Genomic DNA, 21,684 nt, shown 5'->3' on the forward strand with positions numbered 1-21,684 from the left:
TGAGTTTATGTGTATACGCGTGTGTTTGTAATCGACAGAGAGGCAGATTTTACATTTATGAATGTGTGCGGTAGTGATATAAATCTTACGCTGGTCTCCACCTTCATGGGGAGCCCCACCAAAAGTGTCGCTCCTCGGCCATCTGCTATTGGTTAAAGCAGTGTAATTGCAACTCTGTGGCAAATGTTCACACACAAGATCGATGCTGAATAAATTCACTCGCACGCACACACACACACACACACACACACACACACAAACAGACAGCGCTATTGCGCACATGAGCAAATGCAGACTAGAAGATGTGAGAAAGAGGAGTCTTTAGTTCTAAAGGGAATCTGGGGGCTTGTTTTACCAGGAAGCTGTGTATTTATTTTTCTATAAGTGCTGAGGATCAGAGCTTTGTGCTTTTTAAGCTGTCAGGTCTTTCCTGCCAAGCAGGCCTGTTTCAATTGAAGCAAATATTTCCAAGGACAGTACAGTCCTCATAACTCACAGCCAAGAGGAGCAAGGCACAATCAAGCGGTGGATCATTTTCTATCTCAACTATAAATTGCATCTTTCATGTTAACCCAGTGGTATGTTTTCTTTGAAATGCAAGCGTATCTGGGGCCTCAGTCAGGAGGTGAGAAACAAAGGGTGAGAACAGGAGTTGGTTTAGACATTGTATCCCGTGGTAATCTTATCTACCACATGCCATCACCCTATGAAAATAAAGTCAAACTCACTGTGATAACAATAAAGAGCAGGATTATAATGAATTAGATGCGAGATATTGTTGCGAATTATGTTGAGGAGGGCAAATAATGTAACATAACTGATGATGAACTCCTGAAAATTCAGATCAGATATTACACTGTACTGTATGTTGACCCATTGAATTTTAGGATAACAGTACTCCCTCTTACTTGTTGCTCCTCTGGGATTTCACCCTTTTTCAGAGGAAGCACATGACACAAATACTGCCATAATTTATGGTTCAATCCCCAAATGGCCGCTGTCACAATACAGGAAAACATGCATGCTCTGTTTGTTTGTTTTTCATAGTTCATCACGTTTTGTAGTCACCACTAACCCAACCAGTTTTTGATGTAAAATTGCCACCCCTGCAGAGTCAAATGAGCCTGAATCCACAGTGTCTGGTCATCCTGTTACGGCACACAAACACAGACACTTACTGGTAAAAGTGTAAATGTGCCGTTTCCCTCCATTGACTGCAACATACACACTCATCCAGCATGTGGTCTGTTAAAGTGAAAAAAAAGCATGGATTGATCGCTGTCCTCGTCCACTGCTTCTAACACCCACCTACAGACCCCATGTTCACACCTCCCACCTCCACACCTCCACACCACATCTCGTCCTCCACGTCTCCCACTGCCCCTCCCTTCCGCTCCACTGATGCAGGTGGAGGCTTGACCTAAAATCTGGGGTGATGAATGGCTCTCAGCTTGCTGATGCTAGCAGTCCCAGGGGTGTGTGTGTGTGTGTGTGTGTATGTAAGTGTGTATGTAAGTGCGTGGGTGTCTGAACCTCAGCCCTGCCTGCTCTGCTGCTGCTTCCTCTTACAGGTCTTAAACCTTTACATCCAGATCTAGAACCTCATTACCACTTTGGTGAAACATTATACCTTATGCTTTGTTTTTAGTAGCACATACTTAATCTGAATGCACATCTGCGCAAAATTCCACAATCATTCAAACCTAAACGCACATTTTTTGTTAAAACCTCACATTATTCCTGAATAAAAATATTTAATAAAATAATATTTGCAGGGCGTGTGTGTGGTTTCCTTCTAAATCATGATATAAAGTATCCAGAAGAAGAAGACAGAATAAAGAGGATGCTGTTAATGACTCATTTCCATACATAATGTGCCATGCTGAGCTGAACTCCTCTTTTGATGGTGCATGGCGCGCTCCTTTGTCTCAAAGACTACTTCCACTAAACGGAGCTGGGGGGCACCAAAGTCTGCTCTCCAATCTCTCCTCTTCACAGCCTCCCCCTCCTCTCTGTTCCCCCTTTTTTTGTGTGTAGCTATACCCGAATAAATTAGCAACCCAAGTCGGTGAGGGGAGGAGAAGGAGGAGAGTAGATGGGGAGAGAGAGAGTAAAGAGAGGGGGGGCTGGGTCTTGTGGCGGAGGAGTCGGCTTTCAGTCGGTGAGGTGCACGGTGCCCTGAAGCGGCTCTGTCTCAGCAAATACACACACATACACACACATACGCGCATACCGTGTCTGAGTGACTGGATGCTGAGAGGGAGAAAGAGAGGAGAGAATCGTTTAGGATCAGCTAGAGATCGGGTAGAGCACTGCAGAGCTGCAGACGGCTCCTTTCTCCTGCAGACGGCGAAGGAACCGGAGAGCTTTCCAGCTGATCCAAGCGAGCTCACCTGACACGGGAACGGGGACGCAAAAAAAAAAGAAAAAAAAAAAGAGCCTTCACTGGAGGAGTAACGGCCGGATCAGAAAATCTGTGGAATTGGCTCACTTGTCATTTTTTTGTGGATATTATGTGAAAAATAACAACAGTAACAAGAAAAAAAAAAAGCCCAGTCCAGCTGGCCGACACGGTTCCATTCAACATTTTGTCCCGGTGGATTGTCTGTCGTTTGGAGGGGGGAAAATTGGAAACCCGTTTGCATACTAATCAGTTTTTGGAGGGGATATCCAGAGCGCACATCCAGAGCTGCAGAGTGGGTCAGATGAATGTAAGTGACAGCTCCTTTATTCTCATCCTCTGTGTGTGTGCTCGCGTTCGCGGATGCATCTGATCAATGCGGGAGAAAGGCAGAGAAATGAGCTCTTGTTGGGTGGATGTGGATGGGTGCACCCTGCATCTGCACCTTGCATGCATGAGCTGGTAGCTACTGGGGCTGCTGAGATGTGGGGAGACCATAGTATAGAGAGGAGAACGTAATAGTATCAATGGATCATGGTGATTGCAGCACAGTCTCTATGTCTCTTTATTGATCACCACCCGCAGCCACGCCAGCTAAACAGATTGGAAAAGAGAAAAGAGTGGAGCCCCCTTTTAGAGTGCATGCTAAACATGAATGGGAGGTTAGTCTTGTAGGATTATGTATAGGCATATTAGGTCTTATGGAACTATTTAATAACAGTGAGTCAGTGGTTTCCTTTGCAGGGTTGCCAACTTAAACTGAACCACTTAATGGGAAACACCACGAAGCACAAAGTGGGCCAGCATACTTTGGACTCTCTCCTGTGGAGACCAGGCGATGTGACAGTGCAGGGATTTATGAAGACTGTGAGGCGTCACTTGTGGAGAGAATCCGATGGCCTTTGAGCAAGGCACATAGACTGTTAACTACAGTAGGGCCTGATGATCTTTTCTGTATGATTATGAAAACAGACTGTCTCTGAAGATTTGAGGTAGTTTTGTTATCCATCAAATAGATTCTGACACAATTATATATATTCTTTTAACATGAAGTGTATTTATAGCATCCAGTTTTCTCTGTATATATGTTTACATGGCCAAAAGCTAAAAATGGGAACCCAGGGGCATATTTAAGCACCTAACCACAATAGTTATTCCAGTCGTATCTGGTGTCCGCTGGCATCCACAGCTCCTGGTTTTCTCCTGTAAGGAGGGATACGGATCTTTACTCTATTACACTATCCACTTACATGGTCCTGTGTGCTCCAGCGCCGCGGTATACTGGCCTCAGCCTCTTCCCTGCATACAACTAGTAAGAGTTTGGTTTCTCTCAGAGTGATGAGGCGTGCAGCAAGACATTTTCTAACAGGAACCATATGGATATCTGTTGGTGCGGCTGCAACCAAGTAGGGCTTATGTTTGCACAAACAACATATGCTTACTCACATCAGCTGCGCAGTGAAACTACTTTACAGGAGCAGGACTGTAGCAAACCCTGGATACCTTTCACAATTGTGGCAATTAGGACAGAATGTTGATTTTTAGACAATGTAATCATGAAATGAGGAATTTCAAGTTTGAGCCGCGATGCTTCCATTCATCTTCATTTGATTATCAAGAGTTGAGATAATTAAACTGACTCCCAATGATTTATCTGTGTCTTCAACACTGTCTGGAACAGCCGTGTCAAGGCAGAGAGGACTATTCATTCAGTCCAGTGTCAAGTCTTTCTGCAGAGCTTATCAACAAAGTCAACAGTGTGCTGTTTACTTTGCACTTTATGTGGTTCTGTGCAGCTGAATGGGCAAGAACGATAGTGATTCTGACAGATTCATGGGCCTGATGCTCATCAGGACTGCATTCACAATACTACACACCATCTGTTAAAAGACTTCATATATTTTTGGGGGAGGTGACACATTGTACCTGCTACCCTTCAACCGTTCAACCCCCAACTCCATTGTATATGGGATTATTTTGGGGTGCATTTTGGCAGCAATGTGGCATCAATCCTGGCTTTGTTTCTGGATCTTTGTGTACTACTTGAATCTTGAACATCTGAATCATGCTGGCGTGCTGTGAAATATCATTAAATCTCCAAACTTTAATACATTTAGCTTTTTCTCAAAAGGAAATATGATACGACCTTAAGGATCCTTTTTGTTTATTATAATGTTATTACTTTAGGGAATGTCCAACATGAGGCTTTATTGTTCTTCAAATCTCAAACAATCTCCAGTTTACTTTAAACTCTGGAGATATACAGTGTAATCAAATTGCTCATTCGCCACCCACATTGACACTGAAATCCTACGTGTACTGTATACACCACTGTTCTCTTTGTGGCTCCTATGAAACCCACATAAGAAGAAACATTTGTCTTCTTCAGTCAAATTTCATTACGTGAAAGATTTTCCTGTAACTCCTTCTCTCACAAAGCCAAATGTTTGAATTGTTAATTAAGAATACAAGGACGCTACACATCAAACTATTGCGGAGAAAACTGTAGTGAGTGAAAGCTTCGGTGTAATATCTGCTTCAGCTCATCAACTCAAATCATGCAGCGCTGCTAGCAGAGAAAGAGAGTGAGGGGAAACAAAAAGCATCTTCCCACCCAAATGTTGCAGCTCAAACAAAAATCTGTCGAATTGTGTCCCGTGCTGTTTTTTCCTGGGTTTTGTTCTTCGTGCATGGGAAGTCATCGTCTCAGTACAAATATCGGAAAGTGACTCAGAGACTCCCTCTCCCTCTCCCTATCACACACACACACACACACACACACACACACACACACACACGCACACGCACACACACACACACATACACTCCTCCACAAATCACAATTTATCATAGTCCTAACTGTGACCTGTACCCTCAGTCCAAACTCCCAACACTTATAGCTAGATATGGTAAATTTGCATCTTAAGAACTAACAAAAAATAATTGCCCTCGCAAATATAGGAACCCACACACACACCTGTCATAATGTTAAATGGGTAGCACATGACAACCAACAAAAAACCCTAAAGTAACATAAATGAGATTGTTTTCCTCTTCCCTGGCTCCACAAGTAGCTAGTGGAAATATTTACCCTCCATCTTTCACTGACTGTGCTGCACTGGCTGCTGATGCCTGGGGTTAGTGTGTTGGTGTTTTTATTTACCCGTCAGACCACCGTCGTAGACATAACATAAACCCAAGACTCAATATTGAGGGGATTTCATGTAATTTCAGTTTATAAGACAGTATGTGAACTATAACCGCCGTTAAGCTGCAGCGTTTTGCGTGAGGGAGTTTCCTGGAAAGCCACTTCTGTTTGCATCATTCATCCACAGGAAGGCCGGGCACTTATTAATAGCTTTAGTTGTAGAGTCAGAAAATATGATTCCCATTGATAAGAAATCCTCTTTGCTGATTGCTCCACAATTCATTAACTTTACCCCCAGGGCTTCTTGGTTGCCATGGCAGCTACAATCACAGAGTCTACCATCTCGCTGTGATTATAATCATGAAATTTAATTACAGCATTGTAAAATTTGAGTTGTGTGTGTGTGTGCTTGCTTGGAGACAAAGTGGTATCTGAAATCTCAGGGCTTTATCAATGCATCGGTCCCCAGTGAATCACTGAAATCGGAACCCGTTTCAGTATTCATTCTTGCATCTACAACTTTGCAAGATAATGTTTGAATTATTAGAATCAAGCTTTGCAATTTGAGGTCATACTAATGTTTTTTTAATAAAATAGATTCTGGCACACCTTAATACATCATCATACGAAGTCATACCTCATCCTACTGAAGCTTATTTTCTGACAGTGTGCTGTAATCTTTCCCCCGGGGGAAATACAGATCTTACCTTCCTACTTACGTACGAAGATCCATCTATCTTCGGCTCTGGAGAAGATATTACTGAATGCCTGACTCAACCAATCAAAGGAAATGACTGGACTCTCCTGTCAGATGCAGAGTGATTGACTAGCTGGAGTTCAGAGATGGTGCTATTCCTTTTTTTGTTTGTTCTGAAGCCCAGTTCTGAAGTAACTGCCTTCATCATAATTCATGATCTTTATCCAAGCAGTAGGGATCCTGTAATGATCAGGTCAGCTGAATGGGAAAGACTACAGACACTGGCTAAATAAAAAAAGACATCTTTACAGTAGGTGCTGTCTGCAAGGATATAGAAAGACTACTTCTACTATCCTTTAGTTTCAAACTACATGCTACAGTGTAATTTTTAAATTTGACAAAAGACATGGATCCAAACTGGCTGTCACAGTCTTTAGCTGGCTCATCATTAGGATCTGGGATAATGACTGCTGGAAATCGGTTGTTATATTACTGGAGGAAGCTGCAAGATGGAAGTCCTCTAAAGCCTGGTGTTGTCTCGAGTTTCCCCATCCTGTGTTTCTCCATCGTGGGTTGGACCTGGGACACTAGATCCTGAGTGCCAAAGTGTGGCTAAATCATTGAAAGTCTGGGTTTCTCGTTGTTGCAGTCAATGGATGGAATAAGTGAGATTGTTTCAGTGCATGCGTGGATGTATGCTAGCAAATGTGTGGCTTAGGGTATACCAGGGTTAGGATATACCAAAGAAGATACTTCATTAGTGGTGCAACCAGTGGCTATTTCCAGCAGCGATTAATCTTTTAATCATTTCCTTGACTAATAGATTATCCGTTTATTCTGTAAAATGTGTAAAACCAGTTAGAATCCTCCCCATAATCCGACAAACCCTTGTCTTGTCTGACCAACAAGCCAAACTCAAACTAGTTTTACTACTACATGCTGTAAAATCAGTAAATCTTCTTCATCTGCAAAGATCCAACCGGCAGTTCTTTGGCATACAGTATAATGCTCCATAAATAATTGTCAATTAAATTTCTGTCTGACCACTAATTGATTGACTAGTTCTTTCAGCCTTTAGCCTACTCTGTTATGTAGACGCCAGCAGAGACGTTCCCGCTCTGATCTTTTTATCGATTCTTCCCCATCAAGGATACAACTGGCTCAGGCATGTGTGTGCAGTATATGCACACATGTTTCGGAATGAAGTGATGTATTCATTTCATTAGTCACATGAAGAGATAAATGTGGGAATGGCTCTGAGCGTAGATGAATGATATGTGGTAACTTCTGCCCATCTGGGAGTTTGATGGATGAGAGCAGGCTGAAAGAGAGAGAGAGAGAGAGAGCCTGTCTGTGGAGTGTCTCATGTGTTTTTAATGAAGTAAGTGAGATGATGTGAGCTTCTGGTAACTTCAAACACTTGCAATGAGCTGAGAGCCGCATGTAGGGCATCACGGCTCAGGTAGTGCAACGTGTTATGCAAGTTAAGGAATTCAGAGACTGGAAGTGTGTGGGTGGTGTGAGACAAAGACAGGGAAAAGAAAAAGTTGGCGGGAGAAATTATTTTTTGGTTCCTTGATAACATCAAAAAAACATCAAAAGTGACTTGAATTGATATTTCTGCCAGAGAATCAAAGCACAAGTCATCAGTCTGAACATAAATTTCGCAATTGGAGCCTCAAACCCATCTATCACATCTTTTTTTATCATGATTACTTTTGGTCATTATTAACTGGCGAGTATTGATGTCTGTTTAACTCCATAGAGCAAATTAAAACAAAGACAGACAGACTTAATTCCCAGGCTTACGACAAGAAATATAATGGAGTAACATGATACAAAGGCATTCTCTTGGAGAACAGCTGTCGGCACGCCACGAACCCGAGAGTTGATGGAGAATTTAATAACCTATAAGCCAAGTCACTGTTCCATATTCTGAGCTAGAGATGAGTAATTACAGATTTTGATTATTCCCAGATCTGTCAGCCAAAGTCTTAGTCTCTCCCAGAGAAATTAAATCATTTCTCATAAGAGGACACTGACCTCTTTTCACCCTCAAAATGTTATCTGTGTTAGCATTTCAGCAAAACATTTGATCACTTTGATTAATATTTATGTGTGTTCTCAAACAGGACCTCGTAGAAACTAATGTCTGGTCTTTTGTTAGGTCACTTTGAAGATTATTCCATTGGGTTGAACGCAGAAAACAGAGAAAGTGTGTGCTTTACTCTGTGTGTGTGTGTGTGTGTGTGTGTGTGTGTGTGTGTGTGTGTGTGTATTTAAGTTGCAAGATGGCTCTTGAGTTTCCTTTCTCCTGGCCCTGTTTTGGCTATCAGCTGAGTGTTTTGTCTTTGAACTTTTCCTCTGTTGGTTCATTAACGAATGCTCTGATTACTCATCAGTATTCATCAGATTGTGGGTACCAAAGTCTGATCACATTGCCACATGCGGGAAGTCATCTCATTCCACTCAAAGTTAAACATTCATTTCAGTTTTAGGTTTAGAATTATGGGTTTAAGGTTAAGGTTAAGTTAAAGGTCAGGGTTAGGCATTTAAGGTTAGGATATCCCTACAGGGAATGAATGTAAGTCAATGCACTCTTGTTACAAGTGTGTATGGTTATTTCAAACAAGCCATTTAGTAAATTGGCAATTAAAATGTTAATTGCAGTATAATCAAGTCTGGAGTTTCCTCTCAGTTGTCATTTGCAAGAATTGTATGCATGAAAACAACCAATCACAGCCAAGAAAGATAGCTAATTGTTCAGAGGCATTCACAGGTCATCAAATATGACAAGATTATCTGTCTCGTGTATGATTATCAAGTCCCAGTAAACATAGCAAAAGTTATTTTTCGGAAAGTTTTGAAATTTAATGATTCTCAAGCACCATGACGTGAGGCATACATCTTTACACCGCGGAACATGCTGACACATGCACACGGTCTAATAATACTCTAGTAACGTGACAAATGTGCAGCCAAATTAAGCCATTACGTAGTTTTTGTGCGTCATTTTAATGTCTTCCACATTCGACCCTGATGATATTTCTTGATGCTAATGACTTCCACTCAGTGTTCTGCTTTTCAATACAGAGGAGTGAACTGGTGTTCACCTCTCAGCCAGAACTCAAAATGCAAACCATGGAGAGAGAAACAGTTAGTTTGAGCCTCTGTGAGTGTATTTATCTCAGTTTCGGCAGCGAGATGAAGTAATCATGTTTGACAGGGAGTCATGGACTTGGTTCAGCCCGACAACTTGCCCTTGTGGATATTAAACATGCTCTGATGGGGAGGGGTGATGAGTGATGGTAGATGGCAGCTGCTGCTTCACCTTCAGGGACATCTCAACATGCCTTTTTTTTGTTGGTTATTGACCCTGCTGGCCTTGTCCTCTTTGATTTGTTTTATTATTGCACACTCTCTTGTCCACATATTTAAATTCTCACCCACAGTCTCTATTTGTCTCTTAAAAACACATGGTCATACAAGCACACACACACACACACACACACACACACACACACACACTTTCATCAGAGAGACAAAACTGGCTGCACTTTCACTTGACAGTGTGGCCTTGAAGGTTAGTGAATCACCTCCGGCTGTGTTTTCACTTGCTCCATGGGTTCACCGATGGCCCAGAGGGTACATTATTTATGTGTGTGTGTGTGAGTCTGCATCCATGTGTGTGTTTCAGCACTCACTCAGACGTAGCTGAACTTCATGTTTCTGTCTCCGTCACCATGTTCTTTAAGGAAATCTCATTCAGAATCAAACTTTTCCTTTGCATTCACCTCTTCCTCTGCTACTTCCATCTCTGACAATAACTTCTCTCTCTCTCTCCTTCTGGCCTGTCAGGCACTAAAATCTAGGACGATTTGTCACAGGGGACCTGGTTGAGTGTGTTTGACTGTATTCCATCTTGACAGCCTCTTTGTGGGTAAATAAACAAATCTGAGTCATCACACCAGCTTTGGATTGTTGTGCTGCTGCTGCAGACTTTCTGCAGTTGTTTTTCCAGAGCTTATATCCCCACGGAGTTGACTAAGAATGTGAGCGGGGAGATGTAAAAATTGTGTAACATACTTTAAAGTTCTGTTGTAGCAGCGTAGCGAATTGAGACTGATTTGATAGCTTCAACCAGTCATGGATTGTTAAAGTGCTGCACTCCCGAATAAATTTGTCAAATATAGTTCATAGCTCAATGCCTTAAAATCTATTAAAATGCATATCCGCTATGAAGGGCACTCGTTGATGGTTTTCTTGCATGCAATCCAATGAAATGAAGCATACCAAAAATGATTTTATTGAAAAATATCTCAAATAGCACTGACCCCAAAATGAGGACACATAATGTACATCCAGGGTTGGTTTTTTATGGCTGAGAATAAAACAAATCTTAAACAACGAGTCAGCACTTTAACCTCATTTTCATTGCATCGTTTCACATCCAAATGAGAATATGGAGCCAAACCATGAAAAAATGTCTCACTCTCCAAATACCTTTGGATTGGAACAAAACGTGTTCATCCAAACAGTCACTTCCTCAGGCAGATGATAGACTTGTCTCTTCTAGTTTGTTTTCTTCATAAAAGAACAAAAAAATGCAATATGGAAACAAAGTGTGGATTTGAGCCTCAAACTCTTTAAGTCCCAGTAGGCTCCTGGCACAGATGCACGCTCTCACTCTGAGCTGACTGGTCTCTGATGACGTGGTCCCCCCCCTCCTCCTCCTCCCCTTCTCCCCCTACCCCCTCACCCTCTGCAGCCTCACTGATGTCACTGACATGGACATTTATGTAGGAAATAAGTCATAAAATAAAAACTCCGGAGCAACATTTCACGGACAGGATTAAAAACAAAGGCTTTCACAAAGCTGGGAAAGATGTTCCAGTCTGTATCGGAATATCGATGATGTGCTGTACGCAGAGGAAAAATGAAGAGAGACAAAAGACACGAGTAATGAACAGACTTGAAAACACGTGTGTTCAAAAAGGAGTAATTAACTAGAAACACCGTAATGAGACACATTTAGTACATTTTAAAATGAGGTGAAGCATTTCATATTTTAAATGGATTTACGCGGATTATGAGTGGAAGCGGATACACGCAATTTTCTTTAATAAACGTTCCAATGACATGCAGGTGTTTCCATGCCTCGACTATCCTGTTTATGTCCACCTCAGTTGGTAAACTATCAGTATCAAGGCCATGTTTCCACAGAGCACACTGATCTAATCAAAGCTGTTTTAGTATTTTAGACTGAAATCAGCAGAAGATCAGGATTAGTTGCCACTCACACATCAGATCATGTGCTGAGGAAGCTGAGCAATTGGTTCTCACTTCATCATAATTAATTCAAACTTACTTACTTAGACGCTGCTGGTCTCCATGAAGCAGATAGGTTAGTGTTTCACAGGTTGTAAGAGCTTTTATGGCTGCTTCCCCTGGGTGATGTAACCCAATTGTGACACAGTCATGAACTCTCTCAGCCCATAGTAGTATTAATATTGATCGTGCTTTGGTGTTGGGTGCATGTACATTTCAGTGTGTGTGACTGTCCAGACAGTGGTCTGGCTGTCTGAGGAGCTAGTGCTACGATACTACGATACTAGCAGGATTCTACTTTAATTTAATCAGTAACAGAAATTAATTGAAACCGATATTCACTTTTTAAACCACTAAAAGCGGAGCTGAGGAAATATTTAGACTGAAATACACACACACAAACACACACACACACATACACACACACACGCATACATATGATCACAGTGCTGGTGACAGCTGGGGTTGGAAACACGACGTCTATATCCAGAGATCCGGTGAAAGGCAACTCTGGGGGAGACTGGGGTCATACTTGTCGTCCCCCTAAACACACACAACCCAAACGACATGAAAACTGAGATGCAAAGCATTCCTCAATCCTCTAACCCCCCCACCAGACTCTCAGCCCTCCCTCCCTCCCACCTCTTCTCACAAAGCTTTTTACCACTGCAGCCTGTTCCACCACAACCTGGCCTAACCTTTCATTTCACTCAGACATTTAAAGATGTTGGTGTTGCTATAGTCACCCTGTAATTATACACTTGCTGAGAACTGTCATGAAAAAGACTTTTTTAACACTTTTAAATGGCACCAAAAACTAAAAACAATCCAGCATCTCAACGCACCATGCACGACATGATTTGCAAGAGAGCTGTTGCAGTTGGTGGTTTTGAATACTCAAAGGCAACTTTGCGTCCAGTGTCTGTCTTCATGGCAGGAATACATCAGCCGTTAACATGTATTGCATTTTGACAGCCTTTGCCTTTATTCTTTCCCCTGTCTGACTGCGCTGTCAATCACAAGACCTGGCCAGTGCTTGTTCTGGGTGACAAAGAAGTAGTTGCAGGGCTGAATGAACCAGCTGCCAACTACCTACAGGCCATGCCAGACCTCTCAACCACTGAGGAACCAGCTGAATGCAACAGTGTGCTGTTCCATCAAAGCACAAAAAACATGGCTAAGATAGAGGCGGTGTGGAGTGGCCATTTTTTTTAAAACTTGGAACTTCGTGACTTTGGGCGCTGTTTAGCTTGGCCACGGGTAGCTATGGCGTGCCCAGCTAGATCTGCTAAATCCATTAGAGGGGACGGACGAGGGAAGGAGGAGGGACGGACCTGGGAGGGAAAGGAGAGAGATAGAGAGGCCTGTTTAGAATTGGCACTGCGTGGGGAAAAGCTTTTCCTCACAACCAAGATGTGACAGTGTAAACACACTTATACACATCCTTATACACATACTGTACTGCTTTAAATGGTCCCATCCTATAGAAAACACTATGGTTTTCTATTATATGGTTACAGCACTTAAGAGTGGAAGCCCATGTATTTGAGGCTTTGAGGCTTGCGCAAAGCAGAGGGAGATTATGGGGGTGCAATGCCAGATAATAATGTGGCTGAGACTGCATGGAGCCCTCCGGGTCTGCCCTGCCTGTCAATGTGGTCGCACGTAGATGATGTCACTGCACACACGCACATGTGTTGTGCAGGCGAGCAAAGAGACCCAAACATGTAAAAACCCGCGCAATCAGGGAGACAGGTAGAAACGAGTTGTTTGTTGCGTTTTGCTGATTTTATTTACATATTTTGCGTCTTGATGATGAGATTATAGATGCTCTGGTCCATATAAACTAATCAGAAACATCATTTATCAAAATTAGCGCAATGTTATAAAGAGCGCCACTAGAGGGAGCGAATCAGATGGTAGTCTTTTTACTCCACTGACCATCTGTTCAAGGCAGTATCCTTTCAGCATGAGCTATATTTTAGCCCTTGCTCTCTCCATTCCTCATCAGCTTGTGTTTTCCAGGGTAAACACAAGTGTATTACAGCACCCGTCAAAAGGGAGATGATGTCATGGTACGACTGCTCATTGACAGTGACAGATTGCAGCCGTGCGATCTGTTCATCAATATAACCTTTCACTGACACTGCAATGAGGGAGAGAAGACGTAGAAAGACACACGTATGCACTCACAGACTTTGGACCCTTTCTGACTTCATTTTTCAATCATAAGTTTCTCCTACACAGTTCAGTGGTCCCTAAAGACAATACGGCCGTCATGCCAAAGCAAACTGTAATCACTCCTCAGAATGTAACTTTTTCTATTGCCTCCTAAATCCACTTTTTTCCACCTCTTTGCTTTGTTCCTTTTCTGTTCTCCCTGTTGTCCTCAATGGTTGCATTATGATTCTAGACTACATTTCTTCAGCTCAGGGTCTCCAAAGGCTCTGACTCAGCACAGAAGGGTTTCTTTTCATCATCACGCCCCTAATTGTCTCTCAAACCTCATCTCTCTTTTTTCTCATTTCCTTCTGCTCTTGTTCCAGACATACAAGCCCATAGACACAAACAAAAGAAACAAAAGAAGGTGTGTGTATGGCAGACTTTGCTCAATCACTGTGTAGGAGTGAAACAGCAACTGTCCAGAGCAGCCGTCTGGACCACATGTAGAGGTCAGCGACCGTACCACAGGGGCCAGTATCAGTGTCCCTCTCTCTGTCCCAGTGGAGCTATAGACTTTATTAATTTGTCCTCCTCAGAGGTCTCATAAACCACTGCAGGACGTCAGGGTTAACAGAAAAAGCTGGTGGGGAGTAGGATTTCAGGAGGATGCAAGAAATATAAAACAATGTTTTTTTATTTGTTTTATATGTCATGTAGACTCTAAATGGTCTGTCAGGAGCCTCGTAAATTAATAACAGATCATAGTATTTGTTGAATGGAATCAATGCACGTAATCTGAATGATGATTTATGTTGCATTTATTTTATATTCAGCTCAAAGACAAGCAAATATTTCAGCATTTCTATGGCTGTCAGCATTATGGTGATTGATACAGCGAATATACTCCTACTCCTGAGCGCAACCTCACTCCAATGAAGTATTGTATAAGGAATAGCAGTCAGCCTTTCCATTGGCCTGCAAGGAGGTCAGTCTATGGTCTTTTTGCATGTGCGAATGTGAATGCTTCAATTCAACCTATGCGCAAATACAGCAGCCGGCAATAGACTGGTTTTCTCTCTAGAGGTGGAAGACATTCCTAAAGTTAACTGTCCAGATTATACATGCACAGGGGGAGTGATTGTCTGGGTGAAAATGGCTGGCCGGCAAAGGCCAACACCCTCCATTGACAGCTCACCTCCTGCCTGGTCTTGGCCCTTTGCCTGCATCACACATTTATAGTTTTCATAATTTTTACCAAGCATTTGAGGCATTCCAGTTTAGGTGTGAGCTTTGTGATCATTACTGAAGATTGTTAAAGCAGCGTCCCTCCGGTCTCCAAGTGTGATGAATGAGTTATGTCAGGGCTAGATGGTCCTCCCTATTTCAGGATGTTTTGAGGAGTTATATGCTCAATAAATCTTCTCTTATAAATACGAGAGGAACATGCATAAACAATTGGTCTCATTTTGAACATAATCTAAATATTTGTAGACCTCATCAAGAAGTAGAATGAGCATCTATCTCGTGAGAGTTTAGAGTAGACATGCAGGTTAAATTTGCCAGAACAGTTATGAGTATATTTCCATAGTTTTGTGGTAGTGTGTGAAAGTATGTGTGTCAAACCTGGGCCAAACACCATTTGCAAATAATTATTGGTGTTTGTTTTAACTTGCTGGAAGTACCAGATGGTGTGTTTGCTGCAGGATAACTGGCAGTGCAGTGTCAGGTGAGTTTTAGGTAGACTTTTGTTGCCATTCCTGCAGTCAGTGTTCCATCTGATGAGGAATATTGCTTCTGGCACATCAGACAGGTTAAAGCAAACAACCAACGTTTGGGAAAAAGTGTTTGACCCGGGACTGATGCACGACTTTGTGGACAGTATGTGTATCTGTTCATGATTAGATCCAGCCTATGATAAGACTGATTTAGCATTAGCATGAGGAGGATATTATCTTTATGGATTTGCACATGATTTAGAGTTTGGGGAACATAGAGGATAAGCTTACAGTCTTAAACGACTGCTTTTCCCCATAAAGACCCTACTAAAGCAGCTATAGACTTACTTTCCCATGCATTCCATGTATTTGAGAGTGTGTGTCAGTTTCTGTGTGTGTGTTAGCTTGCTATCATGGAATAGAAATCTTACAACGGATCTCGATGCCTATTTGTGTTTTCCTTTGGGATTTCAGTGTGTGACCACGTTGGACACTTTAAAATGTTCTCACCCAGTGAATAAAAATTGTTATCCTTCAGATAAATATAGTTTATGATTCTGTCCTCAGTGTGGTTCAAGGCAATGTGGATCCTGGACAGACTTTAAGAATTCCATTTTCATGCTCTTTCAAAGCTTCCTGATCCAGCTAAGGAGTTCTTTTCCAGAATGTTATATATATCCATTTTATGGGAGGAAAAGCTGAAATTCATCGTGCTGTTTCTTTAATATAGGTCCTGGGTTGTAAAAGTGTTAGCACATTGTCATGCAAGAAAAAAACCCAATTTGTTTTCATTTTGTGCTAAGAGAGCAAGCTAATTTTCAAGATGCTTTTAAACAGAGAAAAAGCTCTTCAATTGCTCAATTTACACATCATAAAATATATCTGTAGGCTAGTTAAACAACTTTTCCCTGACTCTGACTTCCTCTGACTGATATTTTTCTCTTTCTCTACTTTTCTTTCTCACAGGTGTAGCAGTACCCAGCCATGCCGTTAACAAGTAAAGGGTCAAGACGGAGGCCTTGGGTCAGCGGACCCTGCATGTGTTCGAGTCTCTTGCGATGGAAGCCACTCTTTTATTTCTGCATCGGCCTTGTTCTTTCTCAGTCTACAGCTGTCCTCGGAGCACTGGAACTCCAGCTGGATGAAGAGCAGCCAACTGGGACCATCGTTGGTGACATCAGCGCTGGGTTACCGCCAGGTGAAACTGCAAGTCTGTACTTTATCTCAGACCATGAGGGCACAGGCGTTGGCAGTGATCTCAACATTGACGAAACCACGGGCATCATTACCACAGCACGCCGTCTGGATCGTGAGCAGAGGGACCACTATAGCTTTATTGCTGTGACAATGACAGGAATCACTATTGAGGTGTCAATCACAGTCAACGACATCAACGACCACGCACCTGTGTTCCCCAAAAAGAAAGCTGTTCTTAAGATACCTGAGCACACAGCGGTGGGAACAAGGTTTTCCCTGGAGCCTGCAACAGATGCAGACAAGGACCAACTGACCACGCAAGGCTATGCTATTCGAGAGGGCAATGTAGGCCAAGCTTTCAGACTGGAGACCAAGAGAGCTGCTAACAAGGTTCTGTATCTGGATCTGGTTGTCAATGGACTGCTGGACAGGGAGAAACGCTCATCTTACACACTGGTCGTGGAAGCCTTTGATGGAGGCTCACCTAAAAGGATGGGATCCATGACCCTAGAAGTGACTGTTACTGACATCAACGATCATGCACCACTCTTCAATCAAAGCAGATACCATGCTATTATCTCTGAAAGTCTTCCACAAGGCAGTAGCATACTACAGGTGAGCTTGAGTCTTCAATGTAGTGTATTTCAATAATAGCTCCTGCTTCTGTAAATCCAGATGTTCCAGTGTAACTTTAATTTCAGTGTTTGACTTTTTAATCTTTACAGGTGTTTGCAACAGATGAGGATGAGGGTGATAATGGTCTGGTTCTTTATGAAATCAACCGGCGTCAGAGTGACCCTGACCGTTACTTCGTCATTGATGTCAAGTCTGGGGTCATCACTCTGAATAGACCACTGGATTTTGAACTGAAGAGGGTCCATGAACTGGTGGTCCAGGCCAGGGATAATGCCAGCCACCCTGAGGTAACTGTTTATTAAATGTTTATTCATTATAGAGCATTGACTATACAGTGCCATGTTTAAAATATGTATTTTCTTTTAAAAGAATAGATCAGTTCAAATAGAATTCACCCTCTATAAATAGTAAAAATAAATAAATAGTAAATAAATAGTTTTCTGCTGAAAGAGATCACAGTAAACATTGTCTTAGAGGATTGACAGATCAGAAAATACTTCTGCTATTTGAGAATGAATTAACACGAATCATGTACCATTTTCCCAGGTGACCAATGCTTTTGTGACCATTCATGTCCGTGACTACAATGACAACCAGCCCACCATGACCATCATCTTTCTCAGTGAGGACGGCTCTCCAAGGATCTCCGAGGGGGCCCAACCAGGCCAGTACGTTGCTCGGATATCTGTCACCGACCCAGACTATGGAGAGTACGCCAACGTGAATGTGTCCCTTGAGGGGGGTGATGGGAAATTTGCTCTTACGACCAAGGACAGCATCATCTACCTGATATATGTTGACCAGGTCTTGGACAGAGAGGAAAGGGATTCATATGACCTCAGGGTTATGGCTACAGACTCCGGCACTCCTCCCCTCAGAGCAGAGTCATCTTTTACCATTCAGGTTACTGATGTCAATGACAACCCCCCTCTGTTTGACCAGCAGGCCTACAGGCAGACTATTCCAGAGGTTGTCTATCCTGGGTCCTTTGTTCTCCAGGTTACTGCCAGGGACAAGGACCAGGGTCCCAATGGGGATGTCCGATATAGCCTTCTCAAAGGGAAAAACTCTCACTCTGATTGGTTTTCCATCGACCCGGTCACAGGAATCATTACCACAGCAACAGCTCTGGATTTCGAATCAGAGCCAGCGCCAAGTGTGACTGTCATTGCAACGGATAGCGGTCGTCCGCCACTGTCATCCACAGCGAAGGTGGACATTGTGCTGCAGGATGTTAACGATAACACACCAGTGTTTTCCAGCAGTTTCTACAATGCCTCCATCAAGGAGAACACCCCAGCTGGGACCTGCTTCTTAGAGGTAAAAGAAAGTTTTTCTTTTTTCTCTCTCTCAGTATTCTTTAATCCACTGCTCTTTCACTCTACTCTTCTTCATTTTGCAGTTGAACTGACGTTTTTAATTCTCATGGTGCTCAATCTCGCAGCATGTTGGCCGCAGCACTATTGTCCTACTTATGCAGCCAAAACCAAGTATTCACTCTCTTCCTCGTCCTCTCATCTCTTTCTTCACTCTCTTTTCAATCACACCCTCCCCTTAAGCCCTCTCTGATTACTCCCCTGGCAAAAGTCTGATTTATACATCAACATAAATGAGTCTGGAAATCAAAGTCTTGTCTGAAGTGAAAAGCTACCTCAAATTCCTATTTCAGAGAAGATAGTGCACTTAGAAGCACTGATGCATCTGTGGTGTGATTCATAAAAACTGGGTTATGAGAGGAAAGGTGAAGCAACTTGTTCATTTAGAGGGGAAAATGATTTATAAAGGTTGGAGAAAAAAGAAACAGAGGCAGGGAGGGAGAATTCACCTGCATTCCTGAAGCTACTGCGAGGAGATTTACTCTGTGCTGGTATGTCCTCTCTCTCACCTCGTGGCGTTGCCATGGTAACCAAGCCATCAGCGTAGACAGGGGGTGGGGTGCAGGGCACTATATTGTGGCAGCTTGGCTGTCTTGCTTTTATCTTGACTCCAGCTTACGTATAAGGCGGACCTCTCTTGGGAAATGAAAAAGGATGATTGGTTGTTTGTCTTCCAGCAAAGTCTTAACTTGGCATCATGCACCGTTCAGACCAACTGTTTTTACAGGCTGGTTGTTAGCCCTCTGCTGTGAAGTGGATGCGAAGAAAAAGAAGCGTTTCTGTTTCTCAGCGTTTTTTAAGAAAGCCTGCTGCTAGAACTTAACAGCACAGTGGTTCCTCTAATAAAAGGCTTTGGACCCCTAATCACACCAACCAAACTCGAATTAGATAAATAGTTGAATTTCACATTCTTGTAGGTTCATTTAACATGTATTTGGAAAGGATGACTGGTTGGTATTCTGTGGAAACTGGCATATGGGACCGCTCCTTAGGGAAGATGGGATATGAGGGAAGTAAGTGGAGTAAAATGAGAAGATGGAATAAAACGTAGAAAGAAAGGTGGATTGACCTGTGAAACGACTGAGAAAAGAAAAAAAGTGGGATGCGGCCTTAGAATGATTTATAACTGTGGTGTCCTTACAATCACAGATACAGCCTGTCCATTGCTGAATTATTGAACCCTGTAATTTTCTCCTAATTAGACTGCCCTGTTGAATTATTGCATCCCTCAACCAAATAAATGAATCCCCTGGACTTTGATTCCAGTGGTTGCAACAGCTGTAATCAACTGTTAGTCGTTTTTCTAATCCTAGCCGGCAGTTATTCTGGCACTAGGTGCAGGCGTAATCCCATGCCAGACATCACGGGTGGTTTTCCAGTATGCCAGAGTGAGTGAATGAGGCTTGATTTGCTCATTCCGGCACGTTCCTCAAGGCACACTTCGACAGAGCCAAGATTCTCCAAGCGAGAGTCCCCCCCATGGGGGCTGCTATTTGCAGGATAATGGTAGTTGGAGTAAACTTTTTTTCTGGGTGGAATATGTGGCTACTCACATAGGGCACACGCACACAACGATGTTAGACCTGACATCATGGCCTAATGGATGACGTTCCAGATTCGTTCTGTATTTTCTCCCATTCGCCTGCCAACCAACTGTCGAGATTGTGCAGCATTCGGTATTTAACTACTGTCAAGATAGTGACAAAGTGAAAAATTGGGTCAGGTGGTCCAGTAGGCCCAATTTACATTTTTGTGTGATGTTATTTGGCATGGCGATCAGGTTGTGAGGTTTCGTCACGTTGCTAACAGAGTCGAGACGAAGGCAAAATGTTCTCAGAATTGTACCAATATTTACAGTAGATACCAATCACTATTTGGCTTTAGAAATTATTATACTAGGCCGGCTGGCTCAGTGTTCATTTTGGACACTTTGTGTAAAAATCTGGGGAAAATCAGCAAATGTTTAATATCCAAACAAAGAAAAATGTTATCAGAAGAAGTGTCTGAAGGAACACATACGCATATAAGGTAAGCAGCGGTTTCACTGTCTCCTCTGTCGAAACCAGCCTGTCCTAATTTCCACCTCATTGTTCATTCATGTGTTATCTCATCTTATTTATTTTCTCTCTTTCTGTCTCTCTTTCTTTATAGCTTTCTCATGATGTCTCTTTTGCTTTGTCTCACTCACCACTCACACACACACACACACACACACAAAATGCAGTAAAATTTTTGTAGGAAGTTTTTCTTATCAGTTCGGCTACTATAGTAATCTGTAATGCCCCTCACTGTTTATGTAGCCGCGACACAAAGGAGTTATTTATTTCTTGGTTTCCCCCTTTTCCTCTTCCCCTGCTTCCTTAAAGTATTTCCCAGGCAGGAGAGGTTATGGTGCCTCGGCATGTGTGTGCAAGTGTGTGTTTGTGTGCATGCACATCCATCTGACTCAGGTTCATATCCTGAGAAGGTAGAGATCATGAGAGCAGTGTGAACTGTGGCCGATGATGAAAAGTGACAAGCATATTTTAGAGCGGGGCGTTTACATTGTTTAAAAACTGATTTGCATGCAAATGTTGCTGAAATCATCTCATTCGTGTGTGTGTGGAGGGGCCTGTTTCATTGAGTGCTGATGCCACTGAGTTGATATGATTACTTTCAGGTTTCTTGCTCTTTTTCTTGGGCATAATCTGTGTTTTTCTGAGTCTAAGCATATTTCCTTCCTGTGTGGGTTGTGCTTTACAGACTGTCTGTCAAATCAAATGACATGCTCGCTTCCAGCATGACCTAAACGCTGGGAAGCCACCGCTGAACTCACAAGCAGTGACGTGCAAGACTTAAATGTAGCACCATCAGATGAGCTGCAATCTAGAAGAAACTCTGATCAAAGAATAAAAAATCAGTTCAAATGGGCTTTAAATAAAAGAACCTCGACAAAAAGGCAAAGACAAGACAGCAAAACAGAAAGCAAAAGTTCGCTTGCGTGATATATGTCCTGTGTGTCATACATCTGTGTATGTGTACCT

The 21,684-nt window shown here is 42.6% G+C and overlaps 1 protein-coding gene across 1 annotated transcript in view; it reads left to right on the forward strand.

Moving 5' to 3' along the window:
- Positions 1–2,048: 2,048 nt before the first annotated feature.
- Positions 2,049–21,684, forward strand: part of dchs1b (dachsous cadherin-related 1b) — an 82,495-nt gene continuing 62,859 nt past the window's right edge. Inside the window, exons 1-4 of the mRNA XM_019270434.2 lie at positions 2,049–2,711; positions 16,419–17,264; positions 17,375–17,572; positions 17,832–18,605. Of these exons, the coding sequence (XP_019125979.2) occupies positions 16,437–17,264; positions 17,375–17,572; positions 17,832–18,605 (1,800 nt within the window). The 5' untranslated portion in view covers positions 2,049–2,711; positions 16,419–16,436. The remainder of the gene's footprint in view (positions 2,712–16,418; positions 17,265–17,374; positions 17,573–17,831; positions 18,606–21,684) is intronic.

The sequence above is a fragment of the Larimichthys crocea genome, chromosome XXII (genome assembly GCF_000972845.2).
Source record: "Larimichthys crocea isolate SSNF chromosome XXII, L_crocea_2.0, whole genome shotgun sequence".
Classification (NCBI taxonomy): Eukaryota; Metazoa; Chordata; class Actinopteri; family Sciaenidae; genus Larimichthys; species Larimichthys crocea.